The 25,618-nt window shown below is 35.2% G+C and overlaps 2 protein-coding genes across 2 annotated transcripts; one reads left to right on the top strand and one right to left on the bottom strand.

The window, feature by feature from the left end:
- Positions 1–1,762: 1,762 nt before the first annotated feature.
- Positions 1,763–25,567, top strand: LOC128243272 (nudC domain-containing protein 1-like). Its single transcript, XM_052960925.1, has 9 exons — positions 1,763–1,878; positions 10,668–10,822; positions 13,012–13,203; positions 13,563–13,752; positions 15,661–15,843; positions 17,028–17,241; positions 17,524–17,668; positions 24,347–24,475; positions 24,790–25,567. The coding sequence occupies exons 1-9, from the start codon at positions 1,767–1,769 to the stop codon at positions 25,231–25,233; spliced, it is 1,764 nt and encodes a 587-aa protein (XP_052816885.1). The 5' UTR covers positions 1,763–1,766; the 3' UTR covers positions 25,234–25,567.
- LOC128243275 (BTB/POZ domain-containing protein 2-like) lies at positions 18,155–23,146 on the bottom strand. The gene is made up of 4 exons (XM_052960928.1): positions 23,103–23,146; positions 22,240–22,384; positions 21,765–21,886; positions 18,155–19,721 (listed from the first exon to the last, which is right to left on the bottom strand). The coding sequence occupies exons 2-4, from the start codon at positions 22,375–22,377 to the stop codon at positions 18,668–18,670; spliced, it is 1,314 nt and encodes a 437-aa protein (XP_052816888.1). The 5' UTR covers positions 22,378–22,384; positions 23,103–23,146; the 3' UTR covers positions 18,155–18,667.
- Positions 25,568–25,618: the final 51 nt, after the last annotated feature.

Raw genomic sequence — 25,618 nt, 5'->3', positions numbered from 1 at the left:
TAGCTAGCGATACACACTTAGGCGCATGCATATCTCCAGCCTGGCAAATTGAGGGCAAAGTCGGTAAGGGGTTGTACGTAAAACAAAATTGTCCTAGTGACGCCTCTGAATATGGTAGGATTTGATAAGGTGAAACATTGTTGACTCAGTTTTTATCCATACTGTCATGACCGATTTTTTTCAAGTACAAATTATGTCCTGATTTAAATTTATAGTATCTTAAATGTGCTAGTTCATTTATTTATTTTTTCTAATGTAAAAGTATAAAGGCTGAAATATTTGTAACAAAGTTAAAATTGTCTTTTATTTTTATTTTAAATACTTAGGGTAAAACATTTTTGTCAACTTTATAAAAAGTCATTTTACATCCTCGTCATTTTTCATTTTTGCATATTATTGTTGAAGAAACATACAAATGATCAATTATCATTCAGTAGTTGCAGTTCACAAATATCCAGCTTGAAAACATTCAGAACCAATTTGTTACTTTACAGTAGAAAATTTAAATTGATATAAACAATGTAAACATTCAAAATATCTTAAAAACATTCGTTAGACTGAGGTTTATGGTTACGTTAAGTGTTAGGGAAATCCTTACACTAACCCAAACTCGTTATCAAGAATATATTTGAACCTAAATCAGTTTTGGGCTGTCACTTGCAAAAGGCAGTCTTCAGTTGCTCTTCAGGGTGACATGAATTTCAATTGGAATATATGGTAGAAAGCTTGAATTTAAGTTATTTTGTTCTTTTAGAATAGTCCATCCGTCTGTTCTTCTTATTTTGAGGGCCCGCAAAAGGCGGGTGCCCTTTAGTTGTCACGCTCCTCGTCCGTCTGTTTACCTTAATGACTTTATAAACCTATTGGAGATATCAACTGAAAAATATATATATTTGTTCATAGTTACAATATGTTCTCTTATGAAAAGTAACTCCAACTTTGATATTGTATAATGTATTGCCCTTTGTAGACTTTATAAATAATTAGCAAATCAATCTACTTACGATTATCACTGAAAAGATTTTGAATTAAAGTTTAGACTCAGTATAGACTTTCTAGGTGTCGAGTTGTATACATAGTATATATGTAGTGTGTTGTTTGTGAAGTTTAGTGTTGTTGTTCCATGTTTCCGGTTTATGATTTTTTGTGTATGTGTCATAGTCTATGTCATTGTCGTTGACCCTGTGCCATTAAACGGGGTTGATGTTTAAACTTTCGACTACTGGACTTATTTCTGTAGTTTTTTTTATATATTTCTTTATATGAACCATGAATATGTGACACACTGTTAAATCCCTTTATTGATTATAAAGAGTCACAGATTACGCATTGTATATTGAGAACTTGAATGGAAATTTAATATTGATAATTGTTTGACTCAGTCTCATTTCAAAACAATAACCTATGGACCAGTGTTCCCATATTTGCTTCTCGAAAAAAAGTATTTTAAAAAATGGAAAAACTTTCCATTTTAACTAGAACAAATTGGGTGGTCAAAGTGAAAAAAAACTGTACTTAATAGAAACAACAACAATACGATTGTTCCATTTTCTCCCAGATTATTCCACAAAATTGAGTTTGTTATTATGTACTGTACTACTATAACCGCTTTGTCAATGGATAATTTCAAATTAGATTAAGTAATTATTATTCCCATAGTTCGCTGCTTTGAAGAACTTTTCAAGCACAGTATCGAATTTAATAGTGGTGTCTATCCAAATTGAAATAATACGGCATTGGAAATTGAACGAGATCTACTTTTCAACATGGCGGCCTCCATGGAACTTCGTCCAGATAGAAATCTGTTACATCCTAATTTCGAGGGATACAAACTTTCTCTGGACAAACTTCCAACATATTCGAAGGAAATAAATGATGGTGAGTATTTTCTTCATTTATGGGTGACTGACAATTGTTATTTATGGTCTACATTGTGTTTTGATGACTTGGTTAACAGTAAAAACTTCAGTATGATGTGTTCATATCCACGTCATACGTCCACATACATGTATGACACACATGGTAGAATAATTGTTAAATTCAGCTGAATAATTAGGATGAATTTTAAGTCCCAAAAATTCCTGTATACACTTATGAGTCAATTGTAACCACGGCCCCCCCAGGTCCGGGGGTATACGGGAGATAGCCGGGGAAATGGGCCGTGTTTTTACCTTTCAGGTGGCCCCGCAGTGCCGAGTGTATGCGGTGGTTTTGTCTTTGCTCAAAATACAGCAGGGAATGGGCCTTACATAGGGTCCCCGGGGTGCTGGGCATTTGGCAGGGATTTCACCATCAGTTTGTCTCCGCAGGGTGAGGATTTTACCCGGGGTTAGCTGGACAGAAAGTCAAAGTCCCCGCTATTCCCCGGACCTGAGGGGGCCATGGTTACAATTGACTGGTGCATCAGGGACCCTCAGTGTGCGAAATTAACCTTTTTACCGTGATAGCCAATGTGGTTACACACTGAGGTAGCCTAAGCTATAATTCCCTAGCCTTAGCAAACTTTGAACATCTTTGTGACTAGACTATGTGATTAAAAAACATCTTTGTGACTAGACTGTGTGATTAAAAAACGAGTAGAAATAAAACGACATATTACCGTATCTATCTTCAATTGTTTTGCATGTACCATTGTTTTAAAGGTTAGGATGAAAACAGAATTTTTTTTCTAGAAAAAACATACTTCCTTTTGCATAATCCAAATAATTGAATATGGACAGATTTTTTTATGATTTTTTTATGTGGCAGATCCTTCACGTTCAAAATGTGTTGACACCATTTTGGGTATAACCTTGTGATTAACTGGTCAGCGAATAAGTTAGTCAGCAAAGTCTCCAGAGTTACAAATAAGCTGCGTATTTGCGAAATTACGCAATTTAAATAGAAAACACAATTGTTTTGAAATTCAGTGAGTAACAAAATGCATAAGGAAAGGCAGAATACGCAATTAATTTAAAAGGCACACGTTATATAAAATGAAATTTGGAAACTCATTTCGTCTAATTCCGCAAACTCGATTCGGTCAATTAAATTGTTTAACTCAGTTAAAAATTGATAATGGTTTCTCAGTGTACGAAATTCGGATTTAAATCCACGAGCCCATTAGATCTACCCGATAGGAAATTTTACTAGCCTGAAACCAATTTCACTAACCCAAACTTTAACACCATAAAGTATCACTCATTTGGAATATTTTATGAAAGTTTGAATGCAATTCCGCCCCAATTGTGACCAACTAATCGAGCACGCTCATACAGTTTTACTTATTGTTCCTCAATTTAGACAATGCATCAATAATTCAATAAGCATCGAGGGCTCTTCCTAGGCCGAAATTTGAGGGAGAAGTAAACCCCCCCCCCCCCAAACGTAGATAAATTAAAGTGGTACATATGGGTGAAAATAAAAAAAATAAGCCCTGAGCGTGAAAAAGGGTAAATTTTATACCACATGCAAGGAGTACCGTAAATGACTGGGTTTTAGACGCGGTTTTTTCCCTCAGATTCCGATGCAAAAAATGCCTGCGTATAATAACCAGTAACAAATTTTTGAACTTTTTTTCTGAGGTCGATTTCAAGCCGAGAGTTTGTTTAGATTTATGTAGAAAGGGATGTTACTCGCGTCATATTGATCGAGTATATACGAGTTAAAACGGCAGTTGAAGATCGGGATACGGTATATCGTAAGACGTTTATAATTTTAACAAAAATATTTTTCGATTAAATATTTTTTGATTCAAGTTATTCAATATTATTTTTAATAATAAATTGAATTGAACAATAATTAAACTTGCATATAAGGAAGCAAAGTTGGGCACTGTCAAAATATTTTTTGTCAGTTGTATGATAAGGACTGTGAAAAACTCGCATTGCCTTTTGTTCTGTTTAACATACCAATACTACAAATTGATGCGATAATGGTCTTGTTTTTTTCACACAATTACGCGAACTTTATTCTTTTCTGTAGGTGTTGACATTTTGAGAACAAACCCGCACAATATAAGGTTTGTGCATAACTTGACTTCATTCTTGACAGGTTATCGTTTACGATATACTGTCAAAAAGAAATCTTACATATTTTCATAAAAGGCACCTTTCAGTGCTACCCAGAAACAAATGGTCACAATCAGTTCTTTTAAGTGCCTTTCCTAACATAAAACGAATTAAAATGAAACACATTTTGCATTATCATTGTATGGTTTTAAAGATAACCATCACCATTTTCACGAAAAAAATATTTTTCGTCACTTTCAACAAACATGGTGGCCGAAATTGACAGACATTTTTGACATATTTTCTATGCGTCTTTTAACCAAAAACATAGATTAAAAGTTTTTTTTCTCCGACTTTTCACAGAATTTTTTGCTGTGTCTAATAACCCCTATCGTCTTATAACCAGTCATTTACGGTAAGTTATACATTGAATAAGGTAGCTAAAAGGTTTTAGTTACATATATCAAAAGGGCAAGTGGATTCAAAAACAAGAAAATATTGCAAACTTATTATTTTTGAAAACAATATTGAAATTTTTGTGAAATGAGTACAATACTTTGATATATTTTGTTTTTTTAAATAACAGGTTTAAAGCTGTTTTAGATCAATCTTATTATTAATAAAATGTATTAATAACATTTTAACAGTAAACAGTCAACATATTAAAGCAAAAAAGTGTCAAAATCAAAAGTTTTTTTACTGTAAAGGGTCAGTTTCTTATACTTGTACCACTTGAAATTTAGTTAGATCCATTACAGTGTCATTTTTAGTGGTTAATTTCTACATTTTCAAGTCTCACGATGTATGAATGAAATGTGCAAAGTTTCATAACAATATATCAACATATGTCAAATGTATATAATTCATTGGCAACATATTTTTGATATTTTTTGTACACTTGAGACACAAATACACACTTATTATGCCCCCCTTCGAAGAAGGCATATGTCTTTGCCCATGTCGGTCGGTCAGTCAGTAGGTCGGTCCGTCCGTCGGTAGACCAAAGCTTGTCCGAGTGATAACTCAACAATTCCTTGACGTATGGTCATCAACCTTGACATGAAGATAGGGCCTGACCAGTAGATGACCCCTATTGATTTTAAGGGTCATCAGGTCAAAGGTCAAGGTCACAGTGACCTTAAATGGTTTAAGGATTTTAAAGCTTGTCCGAGTGATTAATCACCATTGCCTAGACCTATGATCATCAAATTTGACATGGAGGCTGGGCCTGACCAGTAGATGACCCCTATTGATTTTAGGGGTCAAAGGTCACAGTGACCTTAAATGCTAAAAGGTTGTCCGATTGGTAATTTGACAACGCCTGCACCCATGGCCCTCAATCTTGACTTGGAGGTTGGGTCTGACCAGTAGATGACCCTTATTAATTTTGGGGTTCATCCGGCCAGAGGACAAAGTCATATTGACCGTGAATGATAAAAAGTTGTCCAGGTGATAACTCGACAATGCCTTCACCTATGGCCGTCAAATTTGATTTGGAGGTTCAGCCTGACCAGTGGATGACCCCTATCGATTTTGGGGGTCATCGGGTCAAGGTCACATTGACCTTGAATGATAAAAGGTTGTCCAAGTGATTCATCACCAATGCCTAGACCTATGGTCATTAAACTTGACATGGAGGCTGGGCCTGACCAGTAGATGACCCCTATTTATTTTGGGGGTCATCAGGGCAAAGGTCAAGTTCACAGTGACCTTGAAGGCAAACTTGACAATTTTTGGACTTATGGTCTTCAAACTTGACATGAAGGTTGGGCCTGTCAATAGATGACCCCTGTTGATTTAGGGTTTCATCGGGTCAAAGGTCAATGTCACAGTGACCTTTAACACGACAAAGCTTCTCCCAGTGATATCCCAACAAAGCCTGGACCTACGATCATCAAACTTGACTAGGGGGTTGGGCCTGACCAGTTGATGAGCTTTCAATTTAAGGGATCATTGGGTCTAAGGTCAAGGTCACAGTGACCTTCAAAGCAAAAAGCTTGTCTGTGTGATAACTTGACACTGCCTGCACCCATGACCCTAAAACTTGACTTGGAGGTCCATATATATTTCATCCAATTGTCCAAATAATTCTGACAACATGGCGCTCAGGGGGGGGGGGGCATCATGTTTGACAAACATCTCTTGTTCCATTTAACAAATAATGTGCCGTTTAGAACGGAATTAGTCGAAAAAATATTGAAAAAAAAAAAAAAAAAAATCATATCACTACTAAATGAAGAAACAAGACTTCATCTAATTAATAATACTCTTCAATGCTGTAAGCAGAAAAGTATCAATTGGCCGTTTTCGGAGCAAACCAAAACCTGACATCCTTAAATTTCTAAGAAACCATATAGAAAAACTTTTCATCAATATTTCATAAACTTTTGCTAATGCAATAACCAACACATTACACTTCAGCATAAAGAAAACCTTTTTTTGATATTTTTGGTGGTTACAAAGTTATTTTAAGTTCAAAACATGATTTCAGTTAAATTTCATGCTAAAACCAGTACACTTGGGACATGATTTGAAGGTTTTTTCTGCATTATTTTTCAATGGACCGTTGTAATGCGATGAAACTTGGAACAACAATAAACCACTATAAATCACATATTCAGGAGTAAAAATTGAACCAGTTTTCTATTTCAGTGAAAAGTAAAAAGGAAATCATTAAAAGGCTTCATTTTCTTTAATTTTCACCCATATGATAGTGTAGTCATCAAAAGTTCTGTAAATAATAAAGTTTTCTAAAAGGTTAAAAAAAAAGAAAAAATATTTTCTGAACATATCATTTATTTAATGGATGAGTTATGCATATATACTATAAGTTCTATTATCCAATGCTTTTCAAATCCGATATGCTCCAGCAATTGTGCAATGGCGTTCTCTTTTCTACTTTCAGTTTCACTTAAAAGTTTCAGAAGTAACAACAAAAATACTCGATGTTTCTATTGCCAATATTCATTAATTGTTCTTTAAAATAAATGGCAAACCAATTCAAAGGTATAAAAATAGAACCTTACTGTACTGTACACTGACAACGATTTAACTAAGTCCAACAGTTCTCCATTCACTTTGATTAAATTTGTGAGGAAGTAACGGGCACCTTTTTCCCGCGCATTTAAGATGATGTCTGTTGAATTATTATTTTCTGTTCGCATTAAAAACTTAAAGATCTTTCTTTTTATGTTAGCTAATAAAAAAACATTTAAATGAAATAAGATATCAATGTTGATAATGCTATTTTAGCATTGATGATTTTCATAGCCATCATAGTTAGCGAAAACTGCTAAAGTTATCCATTAATTTACATAATGGGCAGAATTGTTGACGTCATTTAGTTTGACCGCTGCTAATAGACACAGTTACTGGTTAGAAACTGATCGATAGTCACTTGTCACTTCGGGTGTTAATCAATTTTGACATGTGTTTATATTCATTAATTGAATAAAGAAACATTCAGCACTTGGCTTGCGGCACTAAATTGCAGAGCAATTAGATTTTTGATGATCGTAAATTTCGGCGAATCTGACTTCGCCCAAGTCGCCTTGAAGGACGCATTCATGAATAAAAAGCATAAAAAAACATGATGCTTTACATGTTTAATTGGCATGTTTTTTAAATCACATTAGGAAAAAAACTGTAGCCGGGTCGGGCTAGTTTCTGTGGAAAATCTTTAGCCTGAACTGAAATTTGGTAGCCTCAGACTATCGGGCTACCGCAAATTTTTAACACTGGTTTCTGTAATTGGCAAATCATTTTCTGGAAGCAAGCCGAAAATAATCAAAAACCTGGGGGTTGGACCCTTTCTGTTGATTAACAAGTAAATACAATTAAAGATGGATGCAGGCGGAAACTCACGTGTTCATATGCAAGCTTTCCCCGCTAACATGTCAAGAAAAAAGGGTCGAATTAGGTATTACCAAGGTATTACCAACTCAACATATTAACACATTATTAAAGCCCACCATCATCATCGAAGATAGTTGGTGACATTTCGGATACATTCAATTCAGAATCAGTGCTGCATCCCAGGGTCAATAATTGGTCAGATTGTTTATGTCATACTTAGTTGTTCTAGACATTGTTAGTTTATATACTATTAGTGTTAAATGTGTTTGTTTTGAAATTCTAGTTTATTTTGTATTAATGTAAACTTTATGCTATACAGCAACTTTAAACACTCAGTTTCACTCATTTTTAGCTTGACTATTCGAAGAATAAGGAGAGCTATACTACTCACCCTGGCGTTGGCGTCGGCGGTGTCGGCATTGGCGTCACACCTTGGTTAAGGTTTTGCATGTAAGCACCTTTAAGTCATATTCTCAGTAAATACATCAGTTATTTTATTGAAACTTTGGATATGTATTCCCAACTATCTTACATACTAAATTAATGAAGTTAACAATTATTTGAATATAATGCAAATAATAGGCCTTTATTACTCGACTTAGAAAATCTGGTTAAGGTTTTGCGTGTAAGCACACATAGGTTTATATCTCAGCAACTACTTGAGGTATTGCATTGATACTTAATACAATGGTACTCAACCATCCAACCTACTAAATTAACCAAGTAAGATAACTCTAGTTTGCATTTAATGCAAATAATTGCCCTTTATTATTTGACTTAGAAATTCTGGTTAAGGTTTTGCGTGTAAGCACACATAGGTTAATATCTCAGCAACTACATGAGGTATTGCATTGATACTTGAAACAATGGTACTCAACCATCCAACCTACCAAATTAACCAAGTTAGATTAAATGCAAAATAATTGCCCTTATTATGCGACTTAGAAATTCTGGTTAAGGTTTTGCATGTAACCACATTTAAGTCAATATATCAGCAAATATATCATGTATTGCATTGAAACATTAGATATGTATTCCCAGATAACACTTTTTTGAATATAATGCAAATTATGGGCCTTTATTATTTGACTTAGACATTCTGATTAAGGTATTGCATGTAAGCACACAAAGGTTAATATCTCAGCAATTACTTGATGGATTGCATTGAGACTTTATACAGTGGTACTCAACCATCCAATCTACTTAAATAACCAAGTAAGATAACTCCATGTTGCATTAAATTAAAAAAATGGCCCCTTTTTTATTCCACATAGAAATTCTGGTTAAGATTTTGCATATAACCACTTTTAAGTCAATACCTCAGCGAATACGTCATGTATTGCATTGAAACTTTACACACAGGCTCCCATCTATTTAACCTTCTTATTTAATCAAGTAAGATAACTCTATCTTTTATAATATATAATTTTGCCCCTTTATTATGCGACTTAGCAATTCTGGTTAAGGTCTTGCATGTTAGCACACATAGGATAATATCTCAGCAACTATTTGATGTATTGCATTGAGACTTTATACAATGGTATTCAACCACCCAACTTAATTGAATAACCAAGTTAGATAACTGTATTTTGCAAATAATGGCCCTTTAATATTAGACTTAGAAATTCTCGTTAAAATTTTGCATGGAACCACATTTATGTTAATATCTCAGCACACCATGTATTGCATTGAAATCTAATCTAACAGTGATCCATGCATGTTTCGCCTAAACGTTTCAATCCTTACATTGAAAAGCGGCGGAATAGTCGAGTGCGCTGTCTCTGTGACAGCTCTTGTTTTGTTACCAGTCAGGGCTTTTTCTATAGAACCCACAGGTCCGACTATCGGACCCATTCCCAAAGCAAAATATATGATTATTTCCCAATCTTCAGAAAAAAATCCCAATCAAGAGTAAAAAAAATCTCTTTTTCTTATAAAGGTTTTTTACCTGTATTTGTTCATTCAACATTTTAATAAATTATGTGATGCAAAGTTCTGGGGAAATTTCAGCCATTTTAGGGCTTTCAAAAGGGAAAATAAACTAATAATTAATAATTTCTCATGTGCAGGAGACTTAAAAGGTTGTTTAAATATTTAACTACAAGATTTCCCTATTTGGGTATATTCGTAGCGCAAATGTTCCCAAAATGTCTAGGGTCGTTTCCCAAAATAGGCAGAAAAAGCCTGCCATTTATTATTTCCAATCACACTAATAAAAGACAATTGTTCATTGTTTTTACTCAATTATTATTTGTGGTGTGAGATCCCATTTTTTTTTAAAGTGTGGAATCATACTCAAATACATTGGAAAACTTATCTGCAACTCGGAACTGTCTCTATGCAACACTGTATGAAATCGCCTTATATTAATTATTACCTTCAATAACATTTGAAGGATTAAAGCATAATATGTCTTTAGAAAATCATAAAAACAAGCTAAATTATCCTTAATTGTAATTTCATATCAATTCCTTGCACGAAAAGTGAATATCTAACAAAAAATTATTAGTTTAAGTTTACTGTCAAAATAACAGTATATACATGAAACATGACAACAGTTTTGCGGTGGTTTACATGGAAAACTGTTCTGTTTCATTTGAAGCTTTGTTTACCGAAAACCGTTTTTTTTAGTAGAATTAATGTCAATTTTCTGCAAAATTTGTTTGCAATAACAAGGTGAAAAAATATAACTGTAACCTCTTATAATCTATTTCATGAATCAAATACATATCTAAATATAATTTTAATATATTTCTAAACCTTCCCCTGTTTTTTGACAAACCTGTTTAGACATTTATTTCAATTTATGGGTCATATTTTCAGGAGTGTGCAGCAAAGAGCTATCAGATGACCAGTTTTCCTACCACCATGCTAAACTGTTCGGTGTACACAACTCCCTAGTTGCTGACCCCTGGAGTGACGGGAAGAGAGCCTTCTTCATTGACAAGCAGTGGAACATCAGACATACCATCCATACCGTATAAATCCTTAATAATCTTTTATGAAGCCTTTATTTACAACAAATGGATTTTTTCGAAATTTTATAATGCCTACTTTATGAAATTATTACAATTCGGAAAGCAATCATGCTTTGGCAAGTTATATTCCTTATCAAGGTCAATTAGGTGTTTTTGTTATTCATTAGTTAACAGTTCTGACTCCGACTATATTGGTTGGCTTTTTCGTGTTAAGTAATAGTTACTGCTCCCACTATCCCAGTTGTTGAGATTATACACAACATGCTTAAATCTCAAGTAATGTTTTATTTCAATCAGAAGGTGTAGTAACTGTTTTGTACCTTTTATTGTCGAGTTTACTGTGCAATATTTAGAGTGACTAGTGAGAGATCGTTGTAAATCATCTATGAGCTACTAATTGTACAGTAAGCTGATTAACATTCTGATATGAGAGTTTTATAATACAGAACATTTTATTAGAGAGCCCTTTCTCCCACCCCAGATAGGTAGTTTTGAATATTTGGCCATGCTGGAAATCCTTATCTTGCCCACAGGCAGAGATAAAAAATACTTGTACGGAACTACTTTTTTTTATTGTCATCACGCAATAACCTCCCTTGTTAAAGACCGTCACTTGTAGCACAATGGCAAACTTGTATGTGGCAATATTTTAAACCCAAATAAGTCGTTGCTCACTTCAAGTGGCACCAAAAAAAGTTTTCGCGCTGCATTCCTTTGAACTACTTAATATGACTCTCAGTTATGCATCTGAAAACACTTATTTTATCATTGTTTTTCTCTATGATATTGAAAATGTAGAAAAAAATACAGTTATAGCATAGAGAAATATTTTGGTTTTAGTGGGGTTTGAACCCACACCGGTAAAGTCCAGAAAATATTCTAAAACAGCTGGCTAGTTCACACGGCCACCAGGATTTTAACAAAAGTGGTGGATATTTTGACCTGTTAATGATAACATTGATAACATCATGTGATAATGTCAATCAACCAATCACACAACACCACAGCTGTAATTAATTTCAATCGCGTTATAAGCGCTTATGAAATTGTGATCTTTAAAGACAATATTTGAGCAAATATCAACATTTGTTGAAGGGATCGAACTTTTTGTATTTTGTTTTAATACTCCTTATGATTTGCCACACTTTATTTCGTATGTTTAAAATTAAACTCATGAGCGAGCCACGTTAAAGAACGATTTGACTATTTGACATATCTTTAATCACTGCGCGCATATTTATGACAACCACAAATTATCACATATCTATTCCATAATTATGTTCAACTACCCACAAAAGAGTTCCAGCAGAAAATTTATTTTAACTTTATTTTGTTTAACTGGGGTGGGAGAATTAGCATCTACCACCGCTCATCTCAACCCTCGAGCAGGGTTTTCTGTGGAAACTACGCTCAGGGTGGGATAAACCTTTCTCCCACCTCAGATAAGTAGATCCATTACTTGAACCATGCTAGAAATTCTTATCTTGCCCACGGGCGAAGATAAAATGCCCGTATGGAACTTCTTTTAATGGCCTTAACATTGTAATTACCTCACTTGTTGAAGACTGTCATCTGTAGCGCATCATGGAAACCTTGTCTTGTGGCAATATTTAGAACGCTAGTTAATTATTTCTCGCTTCAAATGTCACCAGAAAACAGTTTTCACGCACCTTTCAAGAAATAATGCTTCACTCTTCTTAGAACTATTTAAAGACCGATCAGACCATTTACATACTCTGAATCACTGCGCGAATATCCATGACAACCACGAATTATCGCATATCCGTACGCAATTATTTTCATAAAGCACAAAAGAGTTCCAGCAAAAAAATACATTTTTACTTAATTTTGTTTGACTGAGGTGGGAGAAAAAGCATCTACCATGGCCGCTCGTGTAAAATAGGTTCATCCCGACCCTCGCGCAGGGTGTTTTACCGAAACTCGGTAAACCTCGTTTCCGCAAAACACCCTACGCTCGGGTCTTACACTCTCGGCCATGGAAGATACTTATAATCTTACATGAGCAGCCATGGAAGATAACTTAGTGCATCTGTTGATTGCACAATATGGTGCAATGGTGAGATAACTTGTGACATGGCTTTTATAGCTGTGGAATTATACAACATGTTCAGTTTAGAGAATCGGATGCTTGTGGTTTTTTTTCTCCTTTATCATATAATTTTTTGCAGGACACATCGGTGAGTGTCAGTGAGCCAGTCTACACCATTTCTGACCTGGAGAACAGGGGTCTAGTGCCGAGTGGCCTCAACCCTCATCTTCACTTCCTGTCATGTGATCTGGTTGTCATTGGTGACGGCACGGGACAGGTGCATATTGTTGCCACGGGAAACAGGCAGACTGGGGATGATATTCCTTGGAAGGTATCAAGATACTAGGACATTTTCTGTACACAAAAGGAGTTGAAATGTCAGCACCTATCCATTTGTAGAATATTTCGATAATTTGCCAACATTTCATGTTATTTCACATTAGAGCAATTTTATTTATTAAATACATAAACTATTCTGTAATCATGTGAGCCAACTTTTACAAGCCATAAAAATAACCAGTTTAATGCATTTAACAGGTTGTTGTCAAGTTGCCGTTTGAAATTCCTATTTCTGTGTTGCTAGCTGATGCTGTTGTGGACTGAAATAATGGTTAAGGATATTTTGTTAAATTGAATAAGAAAATTGAAATAAATGAAGGTCAAAGACCTGTTTCTATTTCTAAATTGCAGACCCTTTTGACAAAGACATTTCCAGAGGAGAATGTTCCATGTATGTTGGTAGATGCTGTGGAGATGAGTGAGAAAGAGAGTCACCACATTGAGATACTTCTGGTGCATGTTGCCGAGGCAACCCCTGAGCAGAAGGATAAATACCAGACCCAGTACCTCACTGTACTGGAGTGGGCCACATTCACATCAGGTTTGATTGGTTGATCATCTTATTTTTATTGACTATTAGGGAGATTAATCCAAGTTTTGTTAAGCATATAAGAATAATTCAACAATTAACCATGTGTTATGATTTATAATTATGCCCCCCTTCGAAGAAGAGGGGTATATTGCTTTGTACATGACGGTTGGTCGGTAGGTTGGTCGGTCCGTCGGTAGACCAAAGCTTGTCTGAGTGATAACTGAACAATTCCTGGACATATGGTCATCAAACTTGACATAAAAGTTGGGCCTGTCCAGTAGATGACCCTTATTGATTTTAGGGTTCATTGGGTCAAAGGTCATGGTCACAGTGAACTTTAATGGTAAAATAATTTTAAAGCTTGTCCGAGTGATAAATCAACAATGCCTAACCTATGGTGATCAAACTTGATATGGAAGTTGGGCCTGACCAGTAGATGACCCCTATTGTTTTTTTGGGTCGTCGGGCAAAAGGTCAAGGTCACAGTGACCCTGAATGGTAAAAGGTTGTCCGAGTGATAACGCGACAATGCCTGCACCCATGGCCCTCAAACTTGACTTGGAGGCTAGGCCAAACCAGTAGATGACCCCTATTAATTTTAGGTGTAATTGGGCCAAAGGTCAAGGTCACAGTGACCTTGAATGTTAAAAGGTTGTCTGAGTGATAACTCAACAATGCCTGCACCCATGGCACTCTAACTTGACTTGGAGGTTGGGCCTGACCAGTAGATGACCCATATTTATTTTAGGGGTCAAAGGTTAAGGTCACAGTGACCTTGAAAGCAAACTCAACAATTTCTGGACCTATGGTCCTCAATATTGATATGAAGGTTGGGCCTGACCAGTAGATGACCCCTATTGACTTTGGGGGTCTTTGGGCCAAAGGTCAAGGTCACAGTAGCTTTAAACGCAAAAAGTTAACAAATCTTCTCCCAGTGATATCTCAACAATGCCTGAATCTATGATCATCAACCTTGACATGGAAGTTGGGCCTGACCAGTAGATGACCCTTATTGATTCAAGGAGTCATCGGGTCAAAGGTCAAGGTCACAGTGATCTGAATGCGAAAATGTTGTTTGAGTGATAACTCAACAATGCCTGCACCCATAGCCCTCAAACTTGACTCTGGTTATGTCTGACCTGTAGATGACCCCTTATGATTTTTGGTGTCATTGAGTCAAAGGTCAAGGTCACAGTGACCTTGAACAAAAAAAGCTTGTCTGTGTGATAACTTGACAATGCCTGCACCCATGGCCCTCAAACTTGACGTTTTGGTTTTTGGTGAGCAGCTGATGACTCCTATGGATTTTGAGGTCATAGAGTCAAAGGTCATGGTCATAACACACTCTATCCTCACACTTTGAATGGTCATAATCTTAAAACTGCCTCAACGGCATCCAATGTCAGTGAAAAATCAGCTGTCATTTCTGTCCATGCATTTTTCATTCAATTGTCAATATAATCCTGACAACATGGGGCTCAGGGGGGGGGGGGGGGCATAATGTTTGACAAACATCTCTTGTTATATCAAAGTTGTTAAAAGCTTCTAAGAATATTGCATTTCATTACAGTACCTTTCATAGTTTTTATATGCTCCCAAATGGATAATGTGATGGAGATGAGATGAGCGATTTCATCTCCTTCCTAGTGGCTATCCTTGGTGTAATGCACAATCTTAAACCTTGGCCATAACTCAAAAAACAATTGAAAAGATAGAAAAGAATCTTGGTACAATTGTTGCCAGACACAATATGCTCCTTGATGAGAGAAAAAAACACACAAGCATTTGTGATCACCTTTGGGAGCTCTTGTTTTCATTTTTTTATTATCCATGTGGTGCTCTTTATTTTCTATTTTGACTCCAGTTTTACACTTGTTTAGCATAAATTATATCATGCTGTGTCACTATCGTTTTCAGTTGACAGGGTTGTCTGGTCCCTTGACCGTACACGGCAGCTTATAGGGAGGAAGCCATTCCATTATGCGTCCTTGGGGAGGGTAGGTGATTCAATCATCGTGGCAGGGGAGGCAGACTTTATCTTCACACGGGACTCTGAGCAACCTATCGTCAGTGATGAGGAGAAGGAAGCAGAAAACACAGGTTGGTACATGTATATGAGTTTTAAACTCAGTACGTGTTAAACTGAGTACTTGTTCATTGTTTGATAATCTAATTTTGTCTGCATGGTGACTTAGACTTATTAAGAAAAAATAATGTTTTACATATATATATACAATATTTTACGATTCTTATGGACTTTGATATTGTTGGTTCCTGAGAATTTTTGTAATATTTTCTGGAACCTTCTCTTTTGGTATTTAGGGGCAAACATCTTTGGGTACACATTAAAGTTTCTTTAAAACGTTTTTAAGTCTTTATTAAAGTCTAACTAGAGTTAGAACATTTCTAAAATCATGGGTTTAATGTTATTATTCTGTGGATTACATTTTATCCTTTTTCGGGAATGATTCTGAAATTGTTGTTGAATTTAAAAAATCCCCATCTGGTTTGTTCATGTTCTATGTGGATTTCATTCTATGCACATTAAATAATAACAGGATCAGTGAACATATCTAGTGAATTTTGGACATTATTTTAAGTTCAAAGAATTTAAGTTTTTACATTACTTATGTCAAAAAACTTTTGTGAAACTCAAACTTTAAGTGAATAAATTTTGTTGTTGTTTTTAAGTTTGTTGGTGGTTTCTCTTTCTCTGTTGCATTTGGTGGTCACGACAAGATAGATGAAAACTAATCTGTTTTTCAAAGGATAATAGTTGTGATATTGTCCTAGCTTTAGTGTGTATATTTCTGTTGGCATCATGCTAAATTTTTACCCATGGACATGGCAAAAAGGTAATTACATAAAACACGCTAGCAGTAGTAATATGAGCATTGGTACGAAGAACCATTTTTATAACTTTTAAAAGTGTCATGTTGCGGCCTTTGATTTACAGAAAAATACAGGCAAGCTTTGACATCTGCTTTCGATGGACTTTTTTGTATGCATTATATTTTTATTTATTTTTGCATGTAAATACTTGTTACATAATTAACCGATCTGGGAACAACAACATGTGGCCTACTAACATGATAAAGTCAAATACATCAAGCATCCTGTTAGGCCAAGTCAAGTCAGATCAGTATTTATTCTTTGTTGGGTACTTTATAGAACAATTAACATCAGCTATGGATAGCTTTTGACTGACAAACAATATCTATGCAGATGGTAAGATAACATTGTATATTTACGCATACTGGTAGCTGTCTGCCTTTTATATACAGATATCAAGCCTCCAGACTACACCTGGCACCAAGATGCTGAAGAGATCAACATACAGTTTACCCTGCCAGAGGGCATAGAGAGCAAGGACATCTACATGACCTTGACCTTTAACCACATTGACCTTGGAGTCAAAAACAAAGCAGAGCTTCTCAAGGGTGACCTCTGCGGGGAAATAGACAAGGAGGGATCAACTTGGACCAAGGAAGGAAGGAGGTTAGTTGCCAGATTTGGCCTTCACTTTCATTTTTTTTGTATCAGATTTAAAAAAATCTACAAATTTTAAGGTCATTGTAAAGAAAACCCATTGAGGGAAGTCTTGTCAGATATCTACATGTACTTGGATGCGGAATACATTATTTGAGACCCTGTTAACATTTCATCCAGTTTTCTATGTTGACTGAAACGAAAGTAAGGTATTCCTAATGAAGTTTGAAAATGTTTTGTCAATTAATGTTTGTTATTACTCTAAAGGTAATCTATTTACTTATTTGACAGGCTTGATGTGACCCTTAGGAAGAGAGAGGGAGTGCATTCCTGGCCACTTATTGTGGAGGGTGATACACGTGGGAAGATGGTCATGCACCCTGATGAGGTGCACTCCATTCATGAGAGGCTGGCACACCTCACTTCTGAGGAATGGGTGAGTCCATTGTAATGTGCAACATTTGTTTGGCAAGTCCACTAAAAGGAATGGGTTGGTGTTTTTGTATGTATCCTTATAGAAATACAGGGGGTCTTTTTGCCTTTTCTATCTAACTCTTGGTATATAAACAAAGCTTACCTTGGCTCAAAGCATAGTGAAAATACAGCTTATGTCTCTGTAATACATTGTATCAGTCACTGTAGACAGCACACTTGCTGACATCCTCCCCGTAAATCACTTCTGTAGTGAACGTCAACTTCTAGTAGGTTACTCTTTACCAGTATTGTTTGCAACAAAGTTTCATACCTAATTCATCTTTGGTCTTGATATGACATGGGTCATAAAATAACATGCGCCCTGGGTATTAATTAGGACCTATGAAAAAATTATGGTCATTATGCGGCACTTTTGTTGGGCATGTCCACTGTCTTTGCAACGAAAAAGGTTGGAATTCAATTTCTATGGATAAATGATCTATTTAATAGAATGTCAGAATTTATTTCATTTTGATTCAAAAATATAATTTACATAACTCACATGCACATTTCAAGAACTATAAAATTTTAATCATCAGAGAACAAGTTTATAATGTTTTTTCCACAAAGGGAAATGTCCTGTAGAACCAAAAACACATAACAAGTACAAATCTGTCATTCTTTGTGTAACTCCATGAGCCAGTTTAACTTTTCAGATTTCCAGAATACTGCAACACTTATTTCTAAGTTTCATAATTAGAAGGAACTGTAAGAGTGCTTGTCATATGCTGGACACAGGTTATGTTGAAATTGTTTCATACTTCTGTAAAAGTTAACATAACTGAAATTGTTTGTCATGGAAGCTGGTCACATGGGAACTGACCACATGAAAACTCTGCCAACACATTGGCAACACTTGTAAGAGATGGAGGCTGAAACATCCACTAGTGAGGTTAAATTTACCCCTGTGGGTAATTGCACCATCTGGGTCAACTTTTGTCATATAAACAGATCATTGAGACTACACACCAGTTCCAGGTGCGGGAGATGGAAGCTCGAATATCAGCCCTGGAATCTGACCTCTCTCTATGACCGTGTTGTTGGAGCTTTTGTCTGAATTTGAGAAACAAAACTTCACATTGTCACCTTCTACTTCTCTCTGTCCTTCAACTCCGTAGAATGTAGTCGGTCCTCGAATAATCACATCAAAGCTGTACCTTTTGCCCTTTCTGATTTCTTTGGGCTGCTCAAAGAAGATGCTGTAAAGTTTTTGTTTGCCGTTGCACTCCACGATGGCTTGTTTGGTGGTCAATACTGCCCTGTATGGTTGCTGAACCAGCCTTATTGTCACCTTCAGCTCCCCAGGTCCTTGATCTGTCCCATACAGCTGAATCCCTCTTAGCTGAATATTTTCAGAGCTTTCAAAAGTGATTCCATCCACGTTATCCCTTTTGTATCCCCATCCAGATGCAGTGCTTTTAAATCTGCAAATTTCGTACATGCATTTTCTGGGTGTTTGGGAAAATTCTCCTGTATCGCCAGTCTTATTTCTAGCGAAGTAACGATACAGTCTAAGAGCCTCACTTTCTGCGAGAAGTCCACTTGGTTCTATCACCTCAGAAAAATATTCCAAAGAAGTCAGTGGAAGGCGAACATGCTTGATCAAGTCTTTGGCAAATCGACTTACATTGTCTGGTAACTCTTCCTGGCGCTGAACTCTACACTTGATCTTGGCATACTTCAGAACTGCATCAAACACTTTCTCCTCAGGCACAGCCAAATCATCTCGAGAAATAATCTCGGCAAAACACTCACTGCAAAGATCTCCAATAGAATCAGACTCCAGGACAGGCAATGGTTCATACAGTATCGTCTTCAGACATTTGTTTTTGAGGATTTCATCGTTGAATACATGAGCACTCTCTAGCACGGAGCAAACACTTTTAGGGTCCATTTGATTTTTAAGAACGAGCAGACATCTGTTAATTAAGCCCTGGACTTTGTATTTCTTAGCACACCTGAGCAATCCCAGGGTGCCCGTGACATTGGCAGTAAAGTCATCGTAGTAGAGGTACCTGCAAGTGGAAATATACTCATATCAACTTATGTTCATACACATGTATGCAAGAGCGTTCAGATAAGAACACTTAGACTCGTCTGTTGTTGTTTTTCAGTCCAACATGGAGTAAATGGACCTTATAAATGCATGTTTTACGAACAAATGAGTCCTGTTCTATTGTATGTTAGTTACGGTAGTCTTATATGACTAAATAAGGCATTTATGCCAAAATAAGCTGATTCCGAGACAAGAATTTAAAACTTTCTAAACTGTCAATTTGTGATGGTGCAGCTTTAAAGCTAGAGTAATGGACTTTGTAAATCATAATGCATATGTATGCTGTCTCCGGCAACATTTGTTTCATTTGTATATCTTTAACATTGTTTTAGTTATTGCCAGGACCATACTTCATGCTTTTTGTTTGGAATAACAGATGAGCTAATGGATATACATTTCTTTTGTAAATTAAAACTTTATTTTACCGGTAAACTCTTAATTATTTAAAATCAATACGTACTCATGTATAACCAACATATATTTTGAGTGATAAACCTTAAACTACTTACTAAACAATGCATTTATAGCAAATACTATAATTACTGATAAGATTTTAACCGTGTATTTAAAAGCTGATAACAGTTTTTACCTTTACATTGATAATTCATGGCCAACGCTATTTTGAACACAGTTAAAATGGGTTATAATGTTTAAACGTCTTCATAGCTTTATAATCATATACATATGCAACTGAGTTTTATTAAATGGTATTTGATGTCACCAGGGGGAAGTTGATGTTCAGTGTTCTTTTTCTGACCATTATTGGGCTGAATTGAAACCCATTCACAATGCTAAATCTAAAAAAAATCCTAAAAGTTCATGTTTTGATAAAAAGAAATTGATCCCAAAAATATTTGTGTATCGAGAGATAATGTGATCTAAAAGAAACAAACTTTATCACACTCTTTATCTCTTCTGTCAATTTATAAAGCATTCTTAATAAAAAAATTGGCAAAATAACAACTTCAAATTTTTATCAAAATGACCCAAATTTCCCAATTGAAAAGGCCCTGTTCCAATTCCCATAATGGTTTTATAAAAAGAGCTGATGCATGTTGATTGTTTTATAAATATTTATTTGTAATTTTGTGAAACCAAGATTGAGATAAACTACCGTGATACAAGAATAATAATTTACTACCACCTTTTTGGTTATTTTTTGCATTGAATTTAGCTATCTGAATTCAATCGCACAATTGTTTTTGGTATGGAGCGTAGAAAGACCATTTTGTAATTCCAACAACGACTAAGTTTCTACAGTGTGTGTATACCACGTGATAAATTACGTCATATATGCTACGTCGGAAGGCAATATTTTGCTTTAAATGAATACTTTAATCAAAGATATTTTTGTTTTAATACACCATTTTAAATTAAACGAAGGGCAGTCTATGTCGCTTAAAGAGCCCCACCTACGTTTTATTACCGAAGTTTGATAAGGTGATTAGTTTCATCAAACACTTCGACAAACCTGTTTCCAAAATATTGTTCTGACAGTGCTCTGTCAGACGGCCGTGTTGTGAAAAGGTTTCTCGAAGTGTTTGAAGAAACTAAACTTTCGATCAAACTCTGGTAAAAGACTAAATGCGGGGCTCCGTAAGAGGCGTAGAATGCGCTATGTTTTATCTAAAATGGTGGAGAAATATTGAAGTTATTTCCGTTTTTCGTCTTCATTCAAAGGAAAATATTGCCTTCCGACGTAGCATTTATGGCGCAGTTTATCACGTGGTATGCACACACTGTTCTATACAAGTTAACTTTTCCTTGGCTGCATGAGACCATTCGGTTGAAGTAAGCTTTAGTTACAACTATATTCAAGCTCTAAAAAAATTTCAATGCATTTATCTAGAACTTCTTGACAAAGATCGTTTGTCCATTATTTTTACGGCAAAATTTCCAATCCTTCCAATCAGTTACCATGGTAACGTGTATTGGTAAGTCCCTAATTGTTTTGTTTATAACTGTCCATACCTGAAGTTATAACTGGTTATATCATACTTACTGCATGAAGAGGTTGAATGAATCCTCTGTCACATCGGGGATTTCTATGCTGCCTTCTCTCGGTTGTTCTGCTAACATTTCGTAGAAAACACAGCTCCGAGACATCAGCACATATCTGTGGGCCTGAAGTGCATGCAGCATCGTTTTGACATCAGTCAGAACTGTCTAACCATTATCAATTAATTGGTCAAGTTTGTTTTATAGAACACGTGTAATTAAAAAATCAACAGATGTACTAGTATTCTTAGGGAGCTTAGCCGGGTAAAAGCGTTACAACTGACTTACAATTTAACCTTTAAACTTAGATCTATATAAGATCATTTACTATGATGTTAGGTGGTTCTTTGTCATGTAGCCTGTAGGCTAATAAAACGGAATGCAGGAAATGTAACTCTGGGTGCTGATTGGGTGAAGTGTGATTGACTATGTCAGTTGCCATATTTCATTATCATTTGACTGGCTGTTATCAGCTTTACCTGAATCGGTTTCTTGTTTGGTCCGACATTAAAGGTGATGTCACAGGCCAGCTTGTGTGTCCACATGTGTTTGCTACACTCGCTTATTGTAGGTTTGGTTGACTGCCAGTCTTGTTCTGGGGGATAGTATTCCGCCATGTTCAAACTGGGGGTGAAACACTCTACATTGACATCTGTACTGACATATTCTGGTCTCCACATTCATAGCTCATTTCAGGTATATGAAAACATGACTGTGTGTTCAAGCAATTTTATCTTTGACATAATTTCAACTAACAGTTTGGACATTATTTTTTATATTTATTTGTTTATGTCATGCAAGGTATGTCGGCAAATAGCTCATTGAGCTTAAATTATTCTTGTTATCATATACCCGACTTTAAATAAAGATTCTTGTATCTTGTATCTTTATGCTTGCTAACAAACATCACAATAAATTAAGTACTTTTTACAGGACATTATTATCAACTACCTCAATCCCTGTGTAATAGATTTACAAAACTGTATATAGTCTATACAGTAGAATCTTAAATTATGCCACAACACAAAATTTGTTGTTAAAAATGCATTTTTAGTCATATCCTTTATCCCATTGGGTAGTCATTTTAATTTTAATACATAAATGATTTTCGGTGATAAATTAGAGAAATTAATGTGAACAGCTTTAATTACAATTTACATTGTCAATTTGTCATAGTATACAGGTTTATAAAATGGAACTGAAAGTTTGTTTTTTTCAAAATGTGTGTCTAATCAAAATAGTTTAATATCATGACTAACTCTACAGTAGTGTAAGATTTACTTGATAATAGTGTATGTTTTTATGGAATAAAGGGGAAAAACAGTAAAGTACGTCCACCTACCCTTGTTATTTGTTGCAATCCAACTGAAATATGTTATATTCTATTTATAAACATTGGGATTTCCAAGTCAATGATGTGGAATGGGATCACTATTTATAGATTCGAAAAAACCTAGATGTTTCTAAAATTAGATTGCAAGTGCATGTAAACATAATACTACGGTACTAATAATCAGAGCCAGAGACAATTTTGTTTTTTCAATCCTGTTTACTGAACAGAGTATTACTTTGATTTGGGTAACCATTTATGTTATGAGTTTTTTTGGTAACCCATTTTAATTTTTGATGGTTTTATTATTGTACTGAAGAAGATATACTTTGTTTACTCTGTTTTCAGCGTGTCTGTTTTCTTGTGCAAAAACCTTGACCTTGGCCATAAATTTAAAATTATATCAAGATATTCATTTAAAACTTGGTATACATGTTGCCTGAATCAAATACAATATGTTCATGTGTAGGAAGGCCTTCCACAGTGCAAAGAACGTAGAACGAAGGTCAAACATTAATAATGTTTTAAAAATTCATGTTTTATTTAGTTTTAAGGAACAATCTTTTTCTTGAGTAAAACATACATTTGCGACATGTTGTAGGGTAATTAAGGAGTTGATCAGATTTTGGATCAAAAAGCATTTGCATTTTTTTTTTAAAAGTCTGTGCACTATGTATCAAAATGCCCCAGACTACCTAATCATCAATTGTGGTTTCCTGATGATATTTTCAAATAAGAAAGATATTCAATGAAAAATAGTGGATTAAATTCATTTTACGGTAACAAAAAAGCAAATATTTTTCTTAAAAAGCTGCATCCACCACAAAGCCTCAATACATTGTTAATTGGGGAGCACTGACTATTTTGACACATAACATATTAATTCTGTATCAAGACATTTATGAAAAAATGCAAATGTTTTTTTATTTGGAAATCTGATAAAAAAAAAATTCGTAGACTGTGCCTAACTCATAATTACAGCTACACATGTTGCAACGGATATATGTATTGTGCTAGCTTAATATTGACTCTAAAAAAAAATTAAAAATGATTTGTTAAAACATTTTTTGGTTTGGTTCTTCATACAACTTTTGCGCTGTGGAAGGCCCTTTAGTGTCTGTCTGCTGTATGTTACTTGTTATGTATACAAAATTATCTTTGGTTAACTTCACTTAAGTGAAACATCATGAATCTAGAGGAATTTTCTTATAATAATAAAAAACAAGTAAACATGTCATTCCGGTTGTTATTTTCAGAATCCGTGCCCAGACAAGCAGGACAACAAGCCTTACAACACCCAACAGCTGGAGGAGTGTGACATGTATCCCGACGATGATTCTGTGCTAGTCCGTATCGATTGCAACACTCACAAGGCCACACACAGGGTTCGTTTTCACTTACAATTTGTATAGTAAATAATAAATATCTGTTTATAAGGCATTATCTTTTAACTTTGAAGAAAATTATCCATGACTTGAATGATTACATAGATGTTATAAATTTCTATTTGTTTAAAAAAAAAATTAATTATGATATAAGACAAAGGTCCTAAAGGTGTTGCTTGGGATTAAAATTGCATAATAGTTTATAATATTAAAAAGGTCAACATTTGATCTGGGTTTAAGTTTTTTTTTTTAAAAACTAAAAAAAATTAATGTCTGATACTTGTTTTATAATGAAATAAAAAATCATCCTTCAGATTGGATTAGGGGGTCATCAGTGGCTGTTCAATGTCGCTGGCATAAATAACAATGCCCCACTCGTTTGTCTGAGACATGATGTTGATGGGTTGCTATGGAAACAAGAAACCAGCCAATCAGAACTGAAATGGGTGCACACAGCTACCTTCAATGCATTTGGATATGTTCAGGCTTCAAAACAGCAGAGGAAGTTTTCAGTGTGTCCCCCAGATCATTCTTACGTAATTATATGTGAGAACACACGCCATGTTTACCTGTATAGACAATCTACACCTGTGTCCACACCTCTGAGAAACAGGAAGACAGGGGAACAGGTGAAAGAGGTTGCTAAGCAACAGGTCATCACCTTGGACAACACGGACACCATTGTGGGCACTGTTGCTACAAATGACAGATTCTTCGCAATGACACAAAACAAACTGTTTATGATTAAGTTGGAGTGAACAGGATTGTGCAATGTGCTTGATGAAACAGAATCTTCATTTGCCTAATAAAGTAATTAAATTTCAACAAGTTCTGACATAAGCGGTGTCAATTATGATGAAATATTTGTATCTATGTTTGATTTTCATTTCGTGTAATTCTTCATTTCCATTATAATACATTTGATCATGTTGAAATATTTTCCAGATTCCTTCATTTCAATATTTCTTCTGTAGAATATCACATCTGTTTTTAAGATGGGTCCAATATATTTAGATTTGTATGTATATGTTTCTGTATCAATAAAGTATGGTATCTAAATAAATTACAAGCTATTTGATATTCTTAAAGAACACCAGGAGTTGATTTAAGCATAATGGCGGGCAGATATTTAGCAAGCTCGGT

The sequence above is a fragment of the Mya arenaria genome, chromosome 8 (genome assembly GCF_026914265.1).
Source record: "Mya arenaria isolate MELC-2E11 chromosome 8, ASM2691426v1".
Lineage (NCBI taxonomy): Eukaryota > Metazoa > Mollusca > Bivalvia > Myida > Myidae > Mya > Mya arenaria.
Note: the sequence above shows the minus strand (reverse complement) of the source record. Positions and strands in the feature narration are given on the sequence as shown.